Source organism: Stegodyphus dumicola, chromosome 5 (genome assembly GCF_044657685.1).
Source record: "Stegodyphus dumicola isolate Sdum_Otavi_A_Nest chromosome 5, ASM4465768v1".
NCBI classification, from domain to species: Eukaryota; Metazoa; Arthropoda; class Arachnida; order Araneae; family Eresidae; genus Stegodyphus; species Stegodyphus dumicola.
Genome location: NC_140772.1, coordinates 75,040,273 through 75,062,493, shown reverse-complemented (window position 1 = coordinate 75,062,493; position 22,221 = coordinate 75,040,273). Strand labels below are relative to the sequence as shown.

Genomic DNA, 22,221 nt, shown 5'->3' with positions numbered 1-22,221 from the left:
TTACAAAATTTTACCTGTATACTCCTTTAGGCCTAGATAGACTGCACACAACTTTTCTTGTTGAAATACCGACTTTAAAGTATAGTGCACCCCAAAGGGTTAACTGCTGCTAGCTATTCTCCGCTATTTGAATTGCAATTACATATCTAAAATTCTAAGGGGGTAAAACACTAGGGGCTTTAAAGCTCCTAGTGTTTTACCAATTAAAAAGACAATGTGCTAAGAAATTCATCTTCCAGAAATAAATGATATTTAACTGCCAAGCTAGTCATGCTTCTTCCAAATTCTATTTGGTCATCCACTACAAAACAATTTCCAGTTACCTACGCAGCAATTTTTTCGGCCATGACTAAAAAGGAAATTGGTGCATAAGCTAGTCAAGCTATAATCTAATATCAAATTATATACAATGAAATTAATAATCACAATTTATATTATGATGATAATGTAGTTCATTTCAGATATCACTGAAACATTAGCTGTACTTCCTCTAACTGTAGTTCCTCTAGGGCAGGGGTCCTCAGCCTTTTTGACCCTATGAGCACATTCTAGAGTATTTGTTGGACATATGGTACCATTTACTTTTTCAATATGAATTTATAGTTGGATAGAGTTAATAATGCATGCACATAAACAAGAGATCAGTCACATCGCTTTGTACTGGCATCTGTATTGGATGCAATTTCTATTTCATTTAAAATGAGAAAACTTTCACATACAATTTTATTGAAAACTAAAACACTTTTATTATGATCGCACAGCAGCGGGCACATGTTAAATGACTGGCAGGCGACATGGTGGCAGGTACATGACTGGCGGGCACAGGGTTGGGAGCCCCTGCTCTAAGGCTTTCCTACATAAAAGACACATTTTAAAAATGTTTTTTTCTATGTCTTAAAAGATTGACCTCCTTCTGGGCTTGTTTTTAATATGCACAGCATTTAGCACAAATATCAACTTATTTCCTTTGAATTCATTTTTTGAAAATTCAACTCTGTTTATAATTTTATGAAACTTTTTCTGTAATGACATTTATAAGCTTTTATAATATTTTGGTCTAAAGGCTAAGTGTTAGAAGTTGTAATTGTAGGAGGAAACACATATTTTTCAGAAAAACCTGTGTCTGCTGCAAAGTTATCTAATTAGCAAAAGTCTTTTTCTCCCCCATTTTTCAGTTCACTATCCCATTTGAAACGACAATCAGTAAAAATGTTATGTCTACTAGGAACCATTAATACATTTATTTTAATTTTGCCATGGACTTTTTCTGCATAATTAGCCATTAAAATACTTGCCAACTTTGAATGAATAAAAGTCAGTTCTTTATATATATATATATATATATATATATATATAAATTCAGAAAAATAATAAAATAAAATAAAAACTAACAAAAATCTGAATATTTTAAAAGAATAACACAGAAATAACCACAAAAGATTCTGATAAATAAAATTAATTTTCATATAATTAAAGAAGCTTTTGTACTCTTGCTAAAAATGGTTTAGATATTCAGTTTTATAACATTTATTACCTTGTTGAAATTTCAACATCAAGATATTTGAAAATTCTTAAATTAAAGGCAGTGAATGACACTTTAAAATAACATATTAAAATAATAATACAGTACAGTCAAAAAAATTTCGTGCTCGATAACCCGGCAGTCTGGATAACTTGCCCACACCCTGGGAAGTCGAAAAAAAACCTGCGTGCAGACCCATTCAAGATCATTGCCCCCATGCATAAGTGCCCTTCTTCCTGCATTCCTTTGTCACGTGTCACACTCCAACTCCTCCACAACATGACAGGCGCCTGTGTGCATTCAGTCTACCTGCAGCCTTGCCAAGGTTACTCAATTTCTTAGCCACGTTACGTAATTCAATGTGACTGACTGTACTGTATTGTTCAGAACTGTTTCAAGGTTTGTGGGTGCTGGACAGTATTCTGCGATGGCATCTTCCACTAAAGAAAACAAGTGAACTTGTCTATGGAGCAAAAGGTGGAGCAATAAAGAGACTGGATAAGACGGATAGTGTCCATGCAATGGCTAAGGACTGGGGTGGCAAAAGTATGATTGGTGACTGGAAGAAGAAGTGAACGGAAATTGAATTGTGGTATGTTAAGAGAATGTGTACAGAAACACTGAAAGAATGGAAAAGTGTGAAGGAAAGTAAGTTTAATGAAGTAAATGAAGTACTTTACATTTGGTTTTGCCAAACAAGAGAGAAGGGCACGCCAATTAGTGGACGAATCTTCAAAGAGAAGGCCTTGAAATATCATGAAGAATTGAAAAAAGGCAATGATCTTAAATTTCTTGCAAACACTGGCTGGCTTGACCACTCGAAGAAATTATATGGAATGCGACAGCTTAGTATTTGTAGGGAAAAACTATCTGGAACATGGATGATATGTCTCAGTTTAAGGAAAACTTTCAGAAAGTTGAAGATTTGACCCCAGAGCAACTGTACAATTGTAATGAAACAGGGTTAAATTATACATTGTTACCAATGAAAAGTCTTGCTTTCGAGGAAGAACAGTCAGCCCTTAGTTAACAATCTTAGCATGTAGTAATGCAACAGGTGACCAAAAATTAAAACTTGGTGTAATAGAAAAATCAAAGAAACCATGTGCGTTTAAGCACAATGAAATGGATAAACTTTCGTTTGGTATTTAACACGTTCACGTTGGCGCGGGCCACTAGTGGCCCGCACTAGTCTGTCTCATCGGGCAGTGCGTACCACCGGTGGCTCGCACTAGTCTGTCATATCGGGCAGCGCGTGCCACTGATGGTACACATTTCATTGCGTTATTAGACGCTGAAAATTAAAATAATAAGAACTTAACGTTTATTTATTATAAAAACTTGTTTAATAATAATTATAATTAATAACTATTAGCAAACGTACAACTCGTATACATGTCTGAACAGGCAATAAGCGCGCGCTGCCAGATGAAACGTGACAAAAATTCGAGCGCCGTATCGCAGCGAAGAACATAAAAATTGGCCCCGGCGTGAAGGTGTTAAGCCAGTCAAATGCCTGGATGAGCTACACAATTTTAAAAAAAATGGTCCCATAAGTATTTACTCCATCAGTTGAGCAGTTTTTAAAATTTAAAAACTTGTCAAAGAAGGCTATTCTGATTTTGGACAATGTGTCTTCGTACACAGACATTGAAGAGTTAAAAAATAGGGACATATGAGCAATGTTTCCACCATCCCGTGTCACAGCATTATGCCAGCCAATGGACAAAGGAGTTTTGATTAGTCTCAAGAGAAGATATAAGTGCAAGCTGTTATCCTCTCTTCTTTCTGCAAGCAATGATGGTCAAAGTCTTATCCATAACATAAAAAAAAATTAACATATTAGATGTGGTTGAATGGGTGGTGGACGCCTGGAATAAGTTAGAGTCATTAAAACTAGTTCGTTCCTGGCTAAAACTCCTTGAACAAGAGGGAAATGAGTTCACTGAACATGATGATGCAGAAAATGTAAACTTACTCGATCTCCTAAAAAGAGTTCCTGGATGTGCAGAAGCTGATGAAAATGATGTCAAACAGTAGCTCCAGAATGCTACTGAGCAAGACATTATTTGTCCGATGCAGAAATTACTGCTGCTATCACAGTAGAAATGCCAGAAAATGATGAAGACAACTTTGAGCAGCCCACCGTGTACGAGCCCCTAAAACTATCACATAATGAGGGACTAAAGGCTGTTGAAACCTCTCTACAGTATTTTGAACAATAAGGTGCATCGCTAATAGATTTCCTGTTCCTTCGTCATCTTTGTCTTGAAGCAGCAAAACACAAGTTCAGTGCAGAAAAGAACAGGACATTATGCATATTTTTTAAAAAAGAGTAGCCATTTTTTCTAAAGTTGGCTGGTTAGTTTTCATTATAGACAGCTTTATACCTACATAAAGTATTTTCTGATGTCTGTCTTATCAGGTAAATTACTGTACAGTATGTATTCATTAATTTTCACACTTTTCCTTTGTTTACGAGTATTTTCGCAGTTTAAGATAAAAATTGAATTCTTTGTAAATTGTTGTATTCTTAAGCAACCAATACATACAAATACTGCATTATCTCAGGAAATACTTGTACTCATGCATTTTAAAACCCTTCCTGATAACCCGGCATTTTCACAAACTTGGCTATCCTTCGGTCCACATTAGGCTGAGTTTTCGGGACTCTGTATCCTTAATGCTATTTTTCTCAGCAATGTGATTGTAATATACTTCATTATTTTAATCATATTGCAATAACATATTGCATTCATTAAAAAAAAAATTCACAAATCACTGAATCAAAATTTTTGTGGACAAATTGAATTTAAAATCCACAAACATGGCACCGTACAACACAAGAATTCATTATGCAGAAAGCAGAAAAGTGTGTTTCTAGTTTTGGGGGCAGAGGAGAGAATAAATATTAAGAACATCTGTCAATGATATTAATTTCAAAAAAAAAAATCTGGTGGCATAAATATTAGCTACTTTTAAAAAACTGCAAAATTTATAAAAAAAAATATTTCACATGTACAATCTTAAAACTGGAGCAGTTTTCAAAAAAAAAATATGCAAATTTCAAGAAAGCAGGTTGATATGCTTTAATTAAGCATTTAGAAACCTTGCTGAAACCTACAGTGAGGCAGAAAAATTGAATCAACAACCAATCACTATCAATGATCTTTAAAAAAAAAAAAAAAATTATTTGCTCATTACATTTTTCCCAGCAGAATGTTCCAGATGGTCTCTACTCTTCCTAGTGGGACTGGAACAAAGCCAGTTGAACTCTCCACAGGAATATGTGGTACCCCGGATCACGCACTTTTCCATTAAAATCACACCACACACTTTAGATACCCCTTTTTTAAAAAATCCGTACAACTTTAGCTCAAACTAAATGACTTTTTTCCCCTAAACCTTTTCATTTAGATTTTTGAAGCTTCCCATCCCTTTTTCATGCTAAATCTCATTTGATAATTTTCTCTTTGTTTTCTCATAGTTTCACCCTTGAAACTCCTTTCTAAAAAAGAGACGCATGAAATAAAAGTTGTTATATTTTTCCATCTTAAATGATTAAATAAGCATGTAAACCTAAAAAAATAACAGCAGTTAATATACAAGTCATTAAAAATCAATGAAATGCATGATTTAGCATACCACATTTGTATTGACATCTCTTTCTTCCAAGTATGCAGGAAACCTGTATAGTAATTTCAGCTTTGTGTCACATTTTATTTATATTTTAATTATTCAAATGCAGTCATTCTTTGTTAAGAATACTTTCTTGGAAAACAAGGATATCTTTGTTCATGTCTTTGAAAAAAACCAACTCGTAAAATTCATTGCATTAAATAAAAAAATTAACCCATGATTAGCTAAAATACAAAAAAGATAATTACAACAGCAATGTTTATAAAGATAAACATCACCAAGAAAAAAGCAAAATAAAACTGCTTCTTCTTTGTAACAAGGAAATACACAAAAGAAGTGTCCAATAGTATGGTTTTAATGGAAAAGTACCCCTTCCCGAGATTTAGATTGTCCTAATATATCCTGCAAATGTTTCAGTGTCTGGTTTATGTCTTTGTTAATATCTTCAAAGAATATCTAGATTCAATGGTAATAGAGTGGGAGCATAGTTTTACTTTCAACTTTCTTAAGATCGCATGGTCCTCACACAGGTCAAAGCACACTCAAAGAAACATTGTTTCCAAGGCAGTATTCTTGATAATAACATCTGTTTTCTGGCTGGGAGAATAAGAAATCGGATACACCAAAACTTTCATTCTAATGCAGCTGATTGTTTTTCCCTTATTTAAATGTGAGTTTACGATATCTTTGTTACAAGTATTTGAATTCTTTATTCATCTAAAATAGTAATTCACACTCACAATGGCAATCACACAGAAAGGATGGAAATTTCAGAAGAGAAAAATTAAAGAGCATTTGCAATTTTTAGCCAAACTTAAGAACTTTTAAGGATTAAAAATGTTTTCTAAAAAACCTGAAAACTTTTAAGGACCACTCAAACCATAATCATGTCATAAAAAAATTTAAATTCTGATTGAAAATTACACTTAATCAGAAAATTGCATTCAGGAAGTTAAAAAGATTAAACTGTCACATTTAATTTTAAGCAAGACAAGCAATATTTATTGTTTCATTTCATGTTATTTAATTTCAATATATAAAAAATATTACTATTTGCTGTTTCTTTAAATCCTGCTCTTGAACTGAACTCACTAATTCTTCTTCTGATTTGTGATATTCCTGTTCCAAATGTATTAAAATCTGCTCTGACTGAAAAAATATAAAGAAACATTAACTATAAAATGGAAAACAATGAATAATACCCAAAATAAATCACAAAAACCTACTTAAATAATACATAACTAAAAATCAGAAGAAAATTAACTGGCTCTTCTGATGAACAAAGTAATATTTCAAACAAAGAATAAAAGAAAAAAGATTTAATGAAGGTGTAGATGAACATGGAGATGAAATTCCAGTATAATTTTCCCCTCTAAGCTGCCTGCTTTTTAAATATCCAATATAAAGTACAAAAAGTGTTAATTTTTCCTAGATGTGAAATTTTACAATCTCAGAAGACTAATTCCATCTTTTTAAGAGTATATATTTTTATGAATTTAACTAATTAATAAGTTTTAAAGCAATGCATACAATACAGTACAAAGTCCGAGATCAGGACACCCAGTATCCAGACCCCCCCCTTTTCTTTTGCATGCTTTACGCATGCACATTTTATTTTTCTTTTCATAACAAAACATGAAGATTTTCACATAAAAATTCTGATTCTTAATTTCACTTAGGCACTATATAAAATGCCTCATTGTAAAGAAACAATCATGTAAGCATAAATTTGTGAGATTAATAATTTGGCTCCGTACCCGAGTATCTGTTTGGCATACATCTCAAACAGAAACATTCACCTACTAGTATTTTATATCCCTGATGCCGACCTGGTGAGTTATTATTTATTATATTTTCCTTTCATCATTGCATGTTTATCAATACACGACAGCTTCAGTAATGACTCATGCAGCAATGTCTAAACTTTTTTTAATATATATTATATCAGTAACTGAATAACAAGAGTATGGCAACATTACGCTTGGCGATAATTACAGATTTAAGTTCAATGCACTAAGAAATGTTGACAAGGAACAATTTAACAAAAATTTCTTTTCATATGATAAAAATAAAATTTGTTAGTGAAACTCATAGGCAAAAAGATTACATTTAGTGCTATTTAATTACGAATAACTGATATGTTATTCACATAAACCCAAAAGCGGCAGCAGAATATGGCCGCACCCGATGGTTGGATTTTAGGGAAGACAAAAGTTTTGAAATTTGGGGATGCACCGAGTGGCAAAATTAAGGGATGAGAAATTTTTTTATAATTTAGGGAAAGCATTGGGATCCGAAGTTTAGGGGCAGCGAAAATATAGAACTTAGGAAGGCACTTTGTAGCAGAATTTAGGACCCGCAGAGACTGCACCAGATGGTATCTAGTGCCAGCCTTAGATAAAGCCTTAAGTATATGTAGGAGTTTATTTATTCAGGACTCAGATTAGTTTTAAGCACATGCAAGAAATATATGTAGGTATAGTAAATAACTAACACAATTCAGGCTTTATTCAGTATGCAATAGGAGCAAGACAAAATTTAGCAGAACAACTTGTCTTTCATCGCCAATCTTATTTTATTATACATATAGTAAATAACTAATACAATTCAGGCTTTATTCAGTATGCAACAGGAACAAGACAAAATTTAGCAGAACAACTTGTCTTTCATCGCCAATCTTATTATACATAGCCAATAATGTATAGTGGATGCTATTAAGCTAGGCTAAAATTATCTTTACTGATTCCAAGGCATTTCAGTTAATGTAGCAGACTGCGCTGCTGCTTAATCTTCTAATTTCATCCAGCTTATTATTTTTTGCACACTGTTATTATTACAAAAATTTTATGAAAAATTAAAGCTTGAACTTTCGATTATGTCGAAAACAGCTTCTAATTCTGAAGCTGCAACATGATCTACAAAGCGAATGCATGTTTCAGTGTCCCTTAAACAAAAAGTGGAATTCCTGCAAAAAAACGTACAAAGGCATATCCATCTCGAAATTATGCGAGCAGTATGTCATGAAAAGTCAACTGTATATGACATAAGAAAAAGGAACTTTTTGAATTTTTTGTGGATTTTGACACCCTATTCGCAATAACAGAAAAAATTTTTATTGTGCTAAAAGTGACGATCAAGACAAAGTGATGATTGAATAAGTCAGATAGTATCGTAGCGAGCATGTATCATTGACGGGTCCAATGCTAATGGCTCCAGCCAAAATATTTCATGAACAAATGAACTTAAAAATTGAGTGCACATATTCAACAAGTTGGTTAACCAAATTTAAAAATTGCCATGGTATGAGGCAATTAAAAATTTCAGGTGAAAAAGCTTCAGCTGATACTGAAGCTGCTGAACAATTTGCAGATGAATTAATTGAACTCATTACTAGTGAACAATTATCTCCCGAACAAATTTACAAACCTGATGAAACTTGTCTTTTCTGGCAATATGTACAGTGAAATACCTTTGCAACGTCTACAGAAAAGGCTCCAACTGGTGTCAAAGATTCCAAAGCAAGACTAACAATTTTAGCGCTCGCAAATGCGGCAGGAACGCACAAGAGCAAACTTTTCGTAATCAGAAAACATACACGACCTCGAGCATTTAAAGGAATAATGATTTTCCACTCTATATATCGTGCAAATAAAACAGCATGGATGACACAAGTGTTAACAAATTATTAGTTTGAAAATCATTTTATACTCAAGGCTCGGCAACATTTTAATTCGGTTGGTTTACCCGATAATCCCAAAATAGTCCTGATTATAGACTACTGTTCAGCTCATACTTCTCCTAAAGTTTTAGTGAAAGATAACATATCTGTACTACTCTTTCCTCTAAATTGTACGTCCATCATTCAGCCTATGGATATCGGAAGTGTGCATGCTGAAATGTAAATACAAAGTAGCATTTTTAAAATCCATGTTAAATTTCTTGAACAATGACAAGACTACTCAAGAATTATTGGCTATGTATAATAATTTTAAAATATTTTTGCATAAAATCTGCTGTGTGGAGCATCACAAGATCGTAGGATGTGCCTCCAGATACGTTAAAAAATGCTTGGCATAATTTATGGCCAGGTACCATATTTCATGATGAAAACAATGAAGATGATAGCCACGAATTTGAAAGTTTTCAGATATTGCAAACTAGAGGTGCAATATCCGAAAAATTATTATTTCATAATTATAAATTTCATATTTTAATTGTATAATTTCTGCATGCCATTTTACTAGATTTAAATCGATGATATAATATCCAGAAATATCCCAAATCCGGAATCGCCGAAGTCCCGACTAGTCCAGATCCTAAACTTTGTACTGTATTTTGTTTTAGAAGTTTAATTTCCAGAGATAATAAAACATATTTTAAACACTACCAATTGTCCAATCTTTTGATAACAGCTCTCAATACATGCTACAAAAGAAACTGTATCTACTCATATCATTGAAAGATAAGGTTTTAAAGGATTCCTTGTGGTTTTCGGACAATATAACCAACACAGTTTGGAGAGTAATGTGTTGCTTATGTTTCTCTAATTAGCCAATTATATGTATAAATATAAACTGCAGTTTGCATACATCTGCTAAATACAGAATTTTCCCAAAAAATAGCTTAAACTGCTCTAAGTTCTATAAGTGATCGCTGCTACTATGATTTCTACAAAAAACAAAAATATACTTAATAAATTTTTATAGATCACTGTAAATTTTGCAAATTGTCCATACTGGTGCTTCATGGCGAACCCATGTCGCAATCCATTTAATTAGTCATAAATACAGGGTGTCTCATTTCAATGAAAACAACAAGATGTTTACAAGAATTGCTCAAATTTCTCTCCACTAACAGTGATACATGCTTGACAGTGTCGATGACACTGCACATCCATCTGCCATCTGTCACTGGACAATGACAGATGGCATACACTGGCAAAGATGCCAGATATTTCACACACAAACATGCAGCAGCTACAGATATTCGACCAATGAAATCCTCAGCTGAGTCAACTGGAGTCAAATAAACAAAAGTAATCCAGGCTCGATAAATCAGGAGAATGGGATGGCCAAGGAACTAAACCACCGTGCCCTAATAGTGGCATTCATGTAATTACAAACATCAGTGCTGAAATGAGCTGGCACCCATCATGTTGGAGCCACCTTCGGTTATGATTGCAGATCGGTACATCTTGAAGCAGTTCTGGTAACACCTGTTCCAGAAAATTAAGATATCACTAGCCATGAAGTCACTGCAGCAGTAGGTATGGACTAACTAAACACTCATGTATAATACCCCCACACACATATTCCCACTGATTCATTATTGAGATGCATGTAATTGCATTGCGTTTTGCATTCTCAATTGTCCACACGTGACAATTGTGCACATTAAATACACCCTCGAGCGTAAACGTCACCTCATCTGTAAATAGCACAGGAGCTTTGAAGTTTGACTGCAGTGCAGATTGCTGCAAAAGCCACTGACAGATGTTCAGGCACAGAAGATAGTTTTGCAGATTCAAAGCTTGTACTCGCTGAAAATGGAAGTGGTCTAAGTGATTTTCATTTAACACTCTCCCAATGGTATATGTTGATTCACATCTATGTTTTGGGCAACAGCTCTTGTATTTGACTTGAGTCTATCAGCCACAATGTTCAAGATGCTTTCTTCAAATCTTACATTGTGTACTATTCTTCACTGACAAGCATCCTGCCTGGCAACATGGAAAGAACCTGTTTCACAAAGTTGATGATGTAACCACTGAAACAGTCTGTGATCTGGCATTTGTCTATCCGGAAACTGTGCATGATATATTCATTATAGTGCAGCTCTGGCTTTACCATTTTTACAGCTGTGATTGTAATGCATGTCAGCTTTTTCAGCATACATGAAGTCTCAGATTATTCACAACAGCACATCTTTCCCTACTGAGATGCACACCAACAGCCTTCTACCAGCGATGGTGTTTTTTCATGCAAATGTTGTTTCCTTTTGTAGTTAGAAGCAAGTCTTTTTTAAATGAGAGATATAAGTTTCTGTGAATGCTGTTCTTTGTATGAAGCAAAAGCAATTTATAGGAGACGTTATGTGATCTCAATCTCATTTTAAAGTTTTCTTACTGTAAATGCATTTTTAGTTGTATTTATGACTAAATAAATGTACTACAACCTGGTTTTCTTATATGAATATTATCCATATCTTTGTTCTGCAAGTTCCCTCCAAGTTTGCACCATGAATTTGAAATCACCCTGTATATACCAACATAATCAAATAACAATATGTGGATGCTTGGGAAGAATTTCAAATCTAATTTAATTGAGTAATGATTTAAGGAATTCTACTGTCTAATTTAGTAATCAAAAATGTCAATAATTAAACTGAATAATCTGAAAATCTAATAAAACATCATCAAAAACTTTGCATTTGAAATAAACTTCTAATATAAACTGCAAATCTAATTTTTAAACTTGTTGTTTCGATCAAACTTGCAGATATTCTTAAAGAAGAAGGCACATTTTACTCAGTTCATAATTTACTAATCATTACAAATATAAAAGTAACTTTTAAATTTGACTTTATTATACTCATGTTTTACAAGCCTTCAGCTATGCATTTAAAAATACTCATTTACAGAAACATGACAAGACTATTCAATGATTTTTTAGTTACATGCTCAATTCTAGTATCACAATGCTAGCAATGATCATAATGTCTTCTTATTATTTAATACATTCTTTAAATACTTGAGTAAGCAAAGAAAAATAACAATTCATACAAATACAGTACCCGCTTAAGTTCTTTTTCATGTTCTTCAATATCCTCACCTTTTGAACTTTGAAGGATGTTTTTACCTCTACAATTACAAATGTAAAGTTGAAAATATAAATAAACAGCACATGATCTAATTTTTAAATATAAAATTTAATAATATTTAAATCGTAAAAAAGGAAAGTGAACACAAGGTTTTTGTCCCAATGAACTAATACAAGAAAGATGCAACAAGTTACAAGATAAAATGTCATTCAAGGTAATTTATAAATCACACAACTCTTACCTTCCTTTTAAAAATTTAAAAAGTCAATGTTTTGATATAAAGGGTATTATACAATAGTCAGTGGCAGAGGTAAAATTAAATTTATGCAAAAGTCAATTATAAAAGCTATTATGTTTCAATTTAATTCAATTGGATAAGAATTACTATAAAACAAAGTTTTTTTGTTGTTGTTGTTGTTTTTTTCCCTATCTTAAGATAATTACATTAAAACAAATCTTAGAATTAACTATCAACAACTATGAACAATAAATTTACATTTAAAATGCAACTTTTAGTTAGTAAAATTAAAATTTTAATCTAAAACCTTTAACTTTTTTAATTTATTAATTTTTATCTCTTTTCATAAAAACTTTTTTTAAAACAGGTTTAAAAGGCTACTATGATATCCAGTTTAAATCATTACTACTGAAAAAATAAGCAACAAACAGATTACAGAATAAATTCATCAAGGCAAATTACCCCACATGTCCAAAAAAAAGTAAGCGATCATAAAAAATAATTCAAATATATATAGCTTTTACTCTTTTGCAACAGTTAAAAATGGCTTTGAAATGTTCACTTTCAATATCTGTGGCCTTGAGAACTGTCGCCTCACAGAACCTATAAAACTAAAAATTTTTTATGGAACCCTTTATCATCATCAGAAAAATAAATGTTAAAAAAACACCAAAAATATAAATATTGTATACACTTTATGTAGAAAATGAAAAGAAACAGCACTGTTTCACTATAATTATTACTGAATAATTTGAACTCAAGTTTCATAAGTATAGTTAATCACATACACTAAATGGCTCGGTATTTTTAACATTACAGCCTTTCTTGCTTTGTTAGAAATTTTAGGATATTCTCTTTGAATCAGCAACCAAAAATTAAATTCTCGCTGGTATTTTATTCTTCAGTGCCGAGGTCTGCCGAAATGCATATTAACTGTTTTCTTTCCTTATCTCATTTCTGAAATTGACTTTTATTTCAATCATATGTCTCTATTTTCTCAAAAAATATATTCCTTTACACACATTTTGCAACTGTGAAATGCATCCTGATATGTCTTTTCTCACATCAATCAAAATTAATTTTACATTAGAAAAGTATTCAATTTCTCAAAACATTGTAAACATGTCTTTTTAAATTACAGTTTGTGTTTACATATTATTAGAATAAATATTAGAGCTGTTTAATTAATGTTTAAAATGTAAAGAGTAATTTTTTAAATGTTCTGTCTGGCAGCCTCTTTCCTGGACTTCATTCTTCTATTTTTAAGTCTTCATTTTGATTTTTCTGGTAGAAGGGCTTCTCATAATATTTCCAGGGGTATTGATTTCCATTCCTCTTCCACTACTTTCCAGAGTCCATCAAACAAGCTCAAGAGACTAAAAGCATAATAATCCATAGCTGAAACGTAAGGGGACATTGCAGGAATATGTTGAAAATTGAAAATAACCATATATATGCAAAACCCGAATCAACCTCCAATTTTTTTCAAGGTATGCAGTGTTACTTTTCGAGGCGTAACTTATTGTTTTATCTTGATGAAGCTTCACTCTTCGAAAATCATTAGGATAAAGAAATAGAACTTTTTTCTGGAAATATCGGACTTAATTCTCTTGAAAGCTCTTTCAGTTGATTTTAACATTTTCTGTCTGTATGTTCAGTTGATTTTAAGATTTTCTATCTGTTTCGACTGTATGTCTATAGCTAGGGCATTTTGTGGACTGATTTAAAACTCGACTGGAACAAAAATTCTTTTAATATTTTGAGATGATTTGTTTCCAACCACATTTTGAAAATGCAACCAAATATAGTTGGAAACAAATTGGGGGGGGGGAATGCAGTAAAAGGAAAACATTAATGATCATTAAAAAGTATACTGTCCTTCTACAACTTCATTTTTACAAGGCTATGTAGAATATTTTGTGTAACTGTATCAAAAAAAAAAGGGGGGGAATCAGAAAGTCACCATTTGCAGATAAAATAACTTAATAATTTTGAGGATATTCATAAAGAAGAACTCTGCAGATGTTGTGTACAATTAGATCACAGAGCAAAACCATTAATTCATTCTGCAAAACCATTGATGAAACCATCCTGATCACAGAGAAATCAAGGATATTTGGCAGAATAAGAACTGCTTACTGTTGGTCATATAAATTTAAATTTCATTACATGATATATGTTTCATTAAACTGAGTATAATATGTACATTAGACCAACATAAAGGCGTCATAAATAAAAATTGTTATGGCGTTTTAAATGTATATGCTGAGAGTGCATAAAAGTTTAGTCTCCCCCCACGCCCATCTGGATGAGAGGCTGACAATTTAGATTAAAGGCTGAATGTAGGATTAAATTATGATTATAAAATTTTAACTTCTTATACTTGCATTTTATTTACTTACAACACTGTTTACTGCTGGCAGATTAAATGGAATATTCATTACAAACAATGACTGTAAACTGGAAATTATGTTTCACAATCATTATCCAAACTTGAAATTAACTAATATTATGTAGTAATACAGTGATGATCACTAGTAGTTGTGGTATTCTTCATTCACAAGGAATGCCAATCAAATTTCAGGGTAAGTATGAAGTGAGAAACTGAAATATCCAATACATCTTAGTGCTACAACATTATGCAAATGAAGCATTAATTGCAAAAAAGAGGTCACCCCCATTCAAAACAAATAACAACATTTTGTTTAGTCTTTTTCAACAAACATATTTAACTTAGTAATTTTTTCTCCTTGACTAAGATCTTTTCATCTCATGAATTATAAGATTTTAAAAAGTAAATACAGTAATTGCCAATAAAATTAATTGTTTAAAATTAAAATAACATTTATTTTTTTTAAAGCTAAATCAATTCTAAATTTTTCATCAATTTAAAAGTCAAAAGGGCTTGCAAAAGCCTAAACAAGCTTTTTACAGAACCTTCCACTTCCATGAAGTTTTAGTGAAAAATTCTGCTGTCTAAATCAGCTTTGAAAATCAGACCGACAAGTTTAATATTGAACAATCAATATTCTTAATGCACTTTTTTAAGGCTTTAAATTTAATTTACTGGTTCTTTTCACTTGAAGAATTAAATTTAAGTTTACAATTTCCTTTATCACAGGACCACACAAATCTTAATGACTATTTATACCCATTTATTTTCTAAATTCTGCAGCTTTCTAAAGTCAATACATACATATTTTTTAAAATATTAAAGTCAAAAATAAATTATACAAACAGCATGGCACTTAAAAAAGTAAGTATTAAAATCATCAAACACTACTTAAAGAGCAGATGTTTATTTAAAAATACAGTCCATGTTGTGGAAAGTTGGGAGTGAAAAAAAGGGGGAATGAAAAAGAATCGTAAAGTAAAAATTTTTAAAAAAAATAAACATACAGGATTTGGTCTTTACTGACAGATACATTCCGTGCTCCATACCGTGATCTAACAGCAGATATCTACATATAAATAAACATATATATAATGAGAAAGAAATATATATACCAATAAAATTAGCAACATTATGCATTATTTTACAATGATTCCATTATAACATATCTATATTCATTAAGAACTTATATGTGAACTAACACCTGTAATTTCTGCAGATGGTAACATGCTAGCTAATAATGTCATCTGTTAATTTTTATTCCATTTTACTTTTCTTAGTAATTTCTACAAATTTCATGGCTATGTATTATGCTATTAATTACAATTATGTTTTACAAGTAATGAAAACAAAAGCTACATTCCTTCAAAACTGGATATATGGAAGGAAGTGTATTTATTTCAATGTAATGAGATTCTGCATTATTCATGAAAACATATTTTGCAAAAGTAAAACTGATAAGTGCATTAGAATTAATAAAGTGATTGGCTTGAAAACAGTTCTATGTTTTATGGCTATTTTACAACTGAGTTGCTCATAAGCCAATGTGGTAAGTCCAGAAAACAAAAATTGAGAAAATTAATGTTTTTTGATACATTAATTTTTTTTTAATTTTTGGTTTATTAATTTGATCAGAAAAGTATATTAAGTCTTTTTTCAAAATGCAAACTCTGCAAAACAACAAGATATGTACAGGATGTGTAAATAAAAACGTAAGTATTTATTGAAACAATGACAGCATCTTAAAAATTTTAGGACTTATATGTTTTGGAAGTTGAAAAAGATAAGAAATTTCCCTTGACATTTCCTATTTCCCATGAAATTTTTATCAGTCAGAGTTTTTACAGTTATTAAGGAAAATTGATTTAATGTTTTTGATAACACCATAATTTTCACAAACACTTCTATGTAATATTTTTATGTTGTAACCAAAGTTTAGATATTTCAAATTAAAAAATGTCCACTGTAAATGCATTTTTTTTACTTTTGTTAGAGTGTTGCCATTCAACAAAATGTAAAATATTTATATTTCAAATTTAATCTGCCTGTTATTGATTAACAAATTAAGTTACTTAAAAGCACAGATACAGTTCTTAAGATTGTTCTTCTTTTACTTTTTAATAATTAATTTAAATAAAAATGCAAATAATTCAAGATATATCTTATTAAAAACATTAAATATTTTTCACTTTTCAAATATACAGAGGATTTTGTGTTACTTTAAATATATATTCATACAGTAACCTACAAAATGTTTCGCTATTCCACATGGCCATCCCTACTAATATCTCTATTAATAAACCATATTAAATTTTTTTTAATTCTTTTGTTATACCATTAAAATCTGAATCCTTTCAGATTTTTTATTTATTTAGTTTAAATTTGAACTTTCTTGAGAAACACTGTCTGTTTAAAAATGCTGCAAGTTATTTTTATAGAATAATTCTGAAGTTAGTAAGGTACTGATGAAATATGGATTTAAGTTTAGCGAATTTCCAAGCTATGATATATTATGCATTTTGCCAAGGTTTGACACAACAGCAGTGAACTGACCAAATAAATTTCACTTTTAGAAATGAAGACATCCAAAGCAACAATTCATAAGTGATTTTAAAAAATGCTGTACCTTTGGGAGTCTGAGAAATAAATTGAGAAATAAATTTTATTTAAGTTGAAAAAGAACTGCTGTGATAGCAAAAAAAAATATGCATTTTGGAAAATTTTCACTTTACATCATCAGGTCACATATGTTGAAATTGGCAGAAATCTTTAAATATTTTAACAGCCTAACTGCATTCAATATTACACAAGCATTTAAAAGGGAAAAAGGTATACACAACTGGTTCCACACAATTTAACATAGATTTCAAGAAGATGCTCATGAATATAATCTCAAAAGCTTCTCTCACTGTTATCCTAGCTTCGTTGACACTGCAACAAGTGACAAAATGTGGACTGATTTATATAAACATGAAACTAAGCAACAACCTGCCAATATTTTAGTGTTTCAAAATGAACTATATTCAACAAAAGTTATTAGTGCACAAATTTTTTCAAAGAAACTGGCTGCTACATTTTCTGGTACATCCAGGCACACTGGATTGTTGCTTTAATGAATCATAAAACAGTAAATGACGATTGGTGTATGGCATATTGTTTGCCAAAAATAACTACAACCTTGGCATTGCATGAAGTATTTAATGCATTTGAAATTACCAATTACAGCAGGCACAAAAAAATTTATTTGGTCAGTGATTGGTTTTATTTGCTGATTTTGCATCTAGTGATTTTTTTCCTAGTTCTAGACAAACATAAACTGCTGAGTCCCAAATTTAACAGTTCAGAAGACATAATTCAAGTTTATAACTTGTGCATTTCCATGATAAAATTTCAGAAATAATTGTTTATTAAAAAAAAATTATACTGATGCTGAAATCAAGTATTTTTTAAAATGATAAAATGGTTTATTTCCAATAGATTTATTTTGTACACTTTTATATGAAAACATAAATACAGGTAATATTATATACCTCACTTTAATAAATAGTATTTTTAGTTTTTCTTAGTAAATATTTTTATGTGAATGGCAGATCACTTTTAAACAGATGAAATGGAAATAAACAGTTTAACTCTCTGATAGCATGGAGTTTCACTTAGAAAGCCCAAATTTCCCAAAACTGCCATAAGAAAGTAATATTTTCTTGATTTTTTAATGCCAAAATGCACCTGACAATTTATACACACATTTATGTACTTTTAACATATTGCCTTCATTTCTTGGATATACCTCAAGATGCATGTATAGATACTTTCTTGAAGAAAAATATTCTAGACTATATACAATATTCTAGACTATATAGCTTGCCTGTCAGTATTAAAAAAATATCAATAATCATTACCAAAGGAAAATTTATAATTATTCTTTCTCTACTAACTCAAGGTTCAGTTTTTTCCTCACCCGCATAAAATTTTAAATTTTCGTATTTTGATAAAACTGACAAAAGATATCATCTTTTTTATTCCCTGAAGAACAAATTCTATTTTTGAGCTTCACAAAAAAAGAGGAATAATTTTAGAACATTTTAAGGATTTTAATTATATACTGCATAGGTAAAAAATAATTATTAAAAATATAAAATATTTGAATATTCAGCAGTATTTAAAAATTACATTACCTTACTAATACTACATTACCCAACTAATATTTTTGAAGTGTAGTAAAAAATCACTTGACCTACACTTATAATTTATTGAAAAATGAGAAATGTATCTGATGGAAGTAAAATCAAGTGGCTTCTTTTAAGGGTTGCGATTATTTCCTGAAAATTCACAAAAGAAACACTGACAAAAAGCCAGCTCCCGATTTGTCCAAGAAGCCAATCAAGGATATTCTTAAACATAAGAAAGAATCCTCTGACATCAATGCAGCTATGCAATCAACAACTGTTCCTGCTAAGGTGCTGGAGCTCATTAAAACCTGTTGAATGCTTTAAGATGTTGAAGTCACTAGAGAAAAAATACCAATTAGCACTGTAGATCATGGAACTTTTTGATGGAACAGAGATATTATTTCCCTGCTACTTACTGAATGATGAAAAAATTATATTCATTTATCATTCCATTATATCCATTTCTGAACATGATAAATGACACCACAAATCATCAGACTGCATCTCTTCAATTCTGAGCTCTTTCTGGTTTTCTCTCAGACCTGCAAAGTTTTATGACCCTCTTTTCTTCCAAGTAAAAACCATTTTCAGATGTTATGTGCCTTCGGCGGCATTTATTTGTAAGAGCCGGAATGCATTCAGCATATAGTGGAGTTTCCTAGTAATAATACAGTCAAAAGTCTTTGTAATGATCTATGATTCAGACCTCAAAACTACAAACTTTCTGTGCATGCTTAAACGCACAATGCGTCTACGTAAAGGTGTTATGCGCATGCGCATTTAATGTATAACAGATGGTATAAGCTAAGCTACAATTATCTAATTATCTATTTCAGTTAATGTTGCAGATTACATTGTTCCTTAATCTTCTAATTGGACCCAGATTATTATTTTTTGCAGACTATTAGAGCAATTTTATAAAAGTAAGCTTGAACTTTCGATTATGTCAAAAAGAATTTCTGATTCTGGAACTGCCAAAGGGTCTACAAAGTGAAAGCATGTTCCAATGTTCGATTGGGGAGGGACGTCGCGGCACACAATGAACTGGTAGTTGATCTGTCAGCACTATCCTTATCTTCAGGGTAGATGTTTTTATTTTATTTGGCTTATAATTCCTTACTAAATGTAGTATTTCATCTCGATGTACTCTGTCTTTGATATGATTTAAATCAAATTCCTCATCATTATAAATATCACGAGTACACATCAAAATAGTTTTCTGGTTGCAGTTTTCTAATTTCAACTGTGTAATAAAGTAAACAAATAAATATTAAGCTTTTTTTTTTTTTTTTTTTAATTTTGATACCCTTTAGATCATAATTGCTCTTTATTTCATAAATTACGGTTTCATATTTTTTATTTTATAATTTCTGCATGCCATCTTACCAAATTTAAACTGATGATCTATAATCCGAAAAAACTGATAATCTGGAATCGCCGCAGTCCTGACGAGTGCTGATTAAAGATTTTTGACTGTATTAAAGAATTACGTCTATGACACAATCTAATTGAACAATTTAGGGAATAAGCTTCTCCTTAAAATGATGTAAATTATCATATAAATCTTTAACTAAATTACTGCTATAAAAATAATTAAAATTATAAAAAATTATTCAGATAAATACATTGTTCTTTAACATTTTACATTTAAAAGTGCATGTAATATTTAATTATAACTGCAATTTTCTTATTAATGCATAAGCATTTCCATGAAGTTGATTGTAACATGATCTTAGTACAATAAAAATATAATAAATCATGAAAATCATGATACCTTCACATTGGGAGTGAAGAATGTTGGAAATGATGAAATAAGTTTTTCTAAATTGTCTTCACAGATATCAGTTCCAACAGGTATTCTATGTACATTATAACAACAACACAAGAAACTCATCACTGCATCAGGTACTGTGAACAAGTCCTTCAACATGCGCTGCAGCCCACATTTCCTTAACAAATAAAAATACAGAAAATAACAAAATATTACAGAAATAAAACATACTGAGCAATTAAAGCATCAAATGACAATAAAAATCTTTTCCAAAAAATACAATTTAACGAATCCCTTTTATTATGAATATTACCTGAGCATCAAATGTATGAAGCATTATAGTGACATCCAAAATAATGGAAACATAATCCTTATCCAAAATAATGGAAACATAATGCTTATCCAAAATAATGGAAACATAATGCTTATAAAGGTTTGTTTTGTTTAAACCCATTACATCAAAAAGGAAAATTACAGAAATACAAAATCAGATGTGGACATCACTGTATGGTTTGTTTGATGATGATATAGTTATCTGGTGCAGCAATTCAATTCTCACCTCTGATCAGAAAGATATTCACTCATACCTCCTAGATCTTGAGAAATTTGCTTTGGAGCAGAAGATCATTTTCAATTCCTTAAAGTCTGTAATCTAGCATTTTTATTACCAACTGACATCTACACAATTTGGATCAAGAAATCCTCAGCTGGGCTCATATTGACAATTTGGCTTTAAGAGGTAAACAGAGACTCCAAATTTTTTAATATATTTCTGGTAGAGACTCGAGTGCGGATGCTTAGACTCTAAAAAACATATACATTGCCCTCACTAAGCCTGTGCTCGAATATGATATTCAGGTTTATCAAATTGCTTATGGAAGCAACCTAGATAAACTAGAACGGGTACAACTGACTGCAACCTGAACCATTACTGGTCTGTGCAATAACTTTCTAAGGACACTGCTCTGTATGAGGACAATCTTCAACCCCTCAGACTCCAGAGTAGGTATCTATAGGCCAAATACTTTGCTAAGCTCAGCAGTTTAGGTGATCAGCACAGAACCTCTAGAAATATATTTAACTGGAACAATAATCATTGTTTGAAGAGAGAAAGCCTGCTCAGCCACCATGCTGAAAGTGTGGGATGGCAAAGTGATGTTTAACATGTCTCTCTGGCCTGCTGTTCGAAGTTTGCTGTGACATTTAGTAATATTTTTTTTAGGACTAAACTTTGCTCTTATATTAGCAAAGGTATGCAGCACCCTGATTATCTTAGGCAGCTGGCTTTGAAGGCTATTCACAAAATCCCTGGTGATGCATTACAGATTTATATTGATGGTAGCAGGGGTGATGGCTGTTTCTCGGGTAGCAGAATATTTATCAGGCACAGGAATGGAATTCAGATTTCTAGAAGAAACCCGGAGTACTGCTCCATTTTGGGGGCAGAACTCATTGCTAATGAGAAGGCATTGAGTTATTCTGTCAACGAGAGAGTCAATACTAACATCAGGATTCTGAACAATAGCTGGAGCTCTATTCGGCACTTGGCTGAGTAGTGGAAACATGGAGACAGAACTACTTTGAATTTCAGTTGCTTGTGTGCCCATAATAAGATATTTTTTCAATGGGTACTTTCACATGTAGAGGTTTATTGTAATGAGATAACAGGCA

The 22,221-nt window shown here is 31.5% G+C and overlaps 1 protein-coding gene across 2 annotated transcripts in view; it reads right to left on the bottom strand.

Moving 5' to 3' along the window:
• Nucleotides 1-22,221, bottom strand: part of SMC5 (structural maintenance of chromosomes 5) — a 265,998-nt gene that overhangs the window by 105,488 nt on the left and 138,289 nt on the right. For both annotated transcript variants that reach the window (XM_085816785.1, XM_085816786.1), the window contains exons 13-16: nt 20,554-20,728; nt 15,618-15,679; nt 11,954-12,020; nt 6,212-6,310 (exon numbers count right to left, since the gene is read on the bottom strand). In XM_085816785.1, coding sequence (XP_085672911.1) covers nt 6,212-6,310; nt 11,954-12,020; nt 15,618-15,679; nt 20,554-20,728 — 403 coding nt within the window. The remainder of the gene's footprint in view (nt 1-6,211; nt 6,311-11,953; nt 12,021-15,617; nt 15,680-20,553; nt 20,729-22,221) is intronic.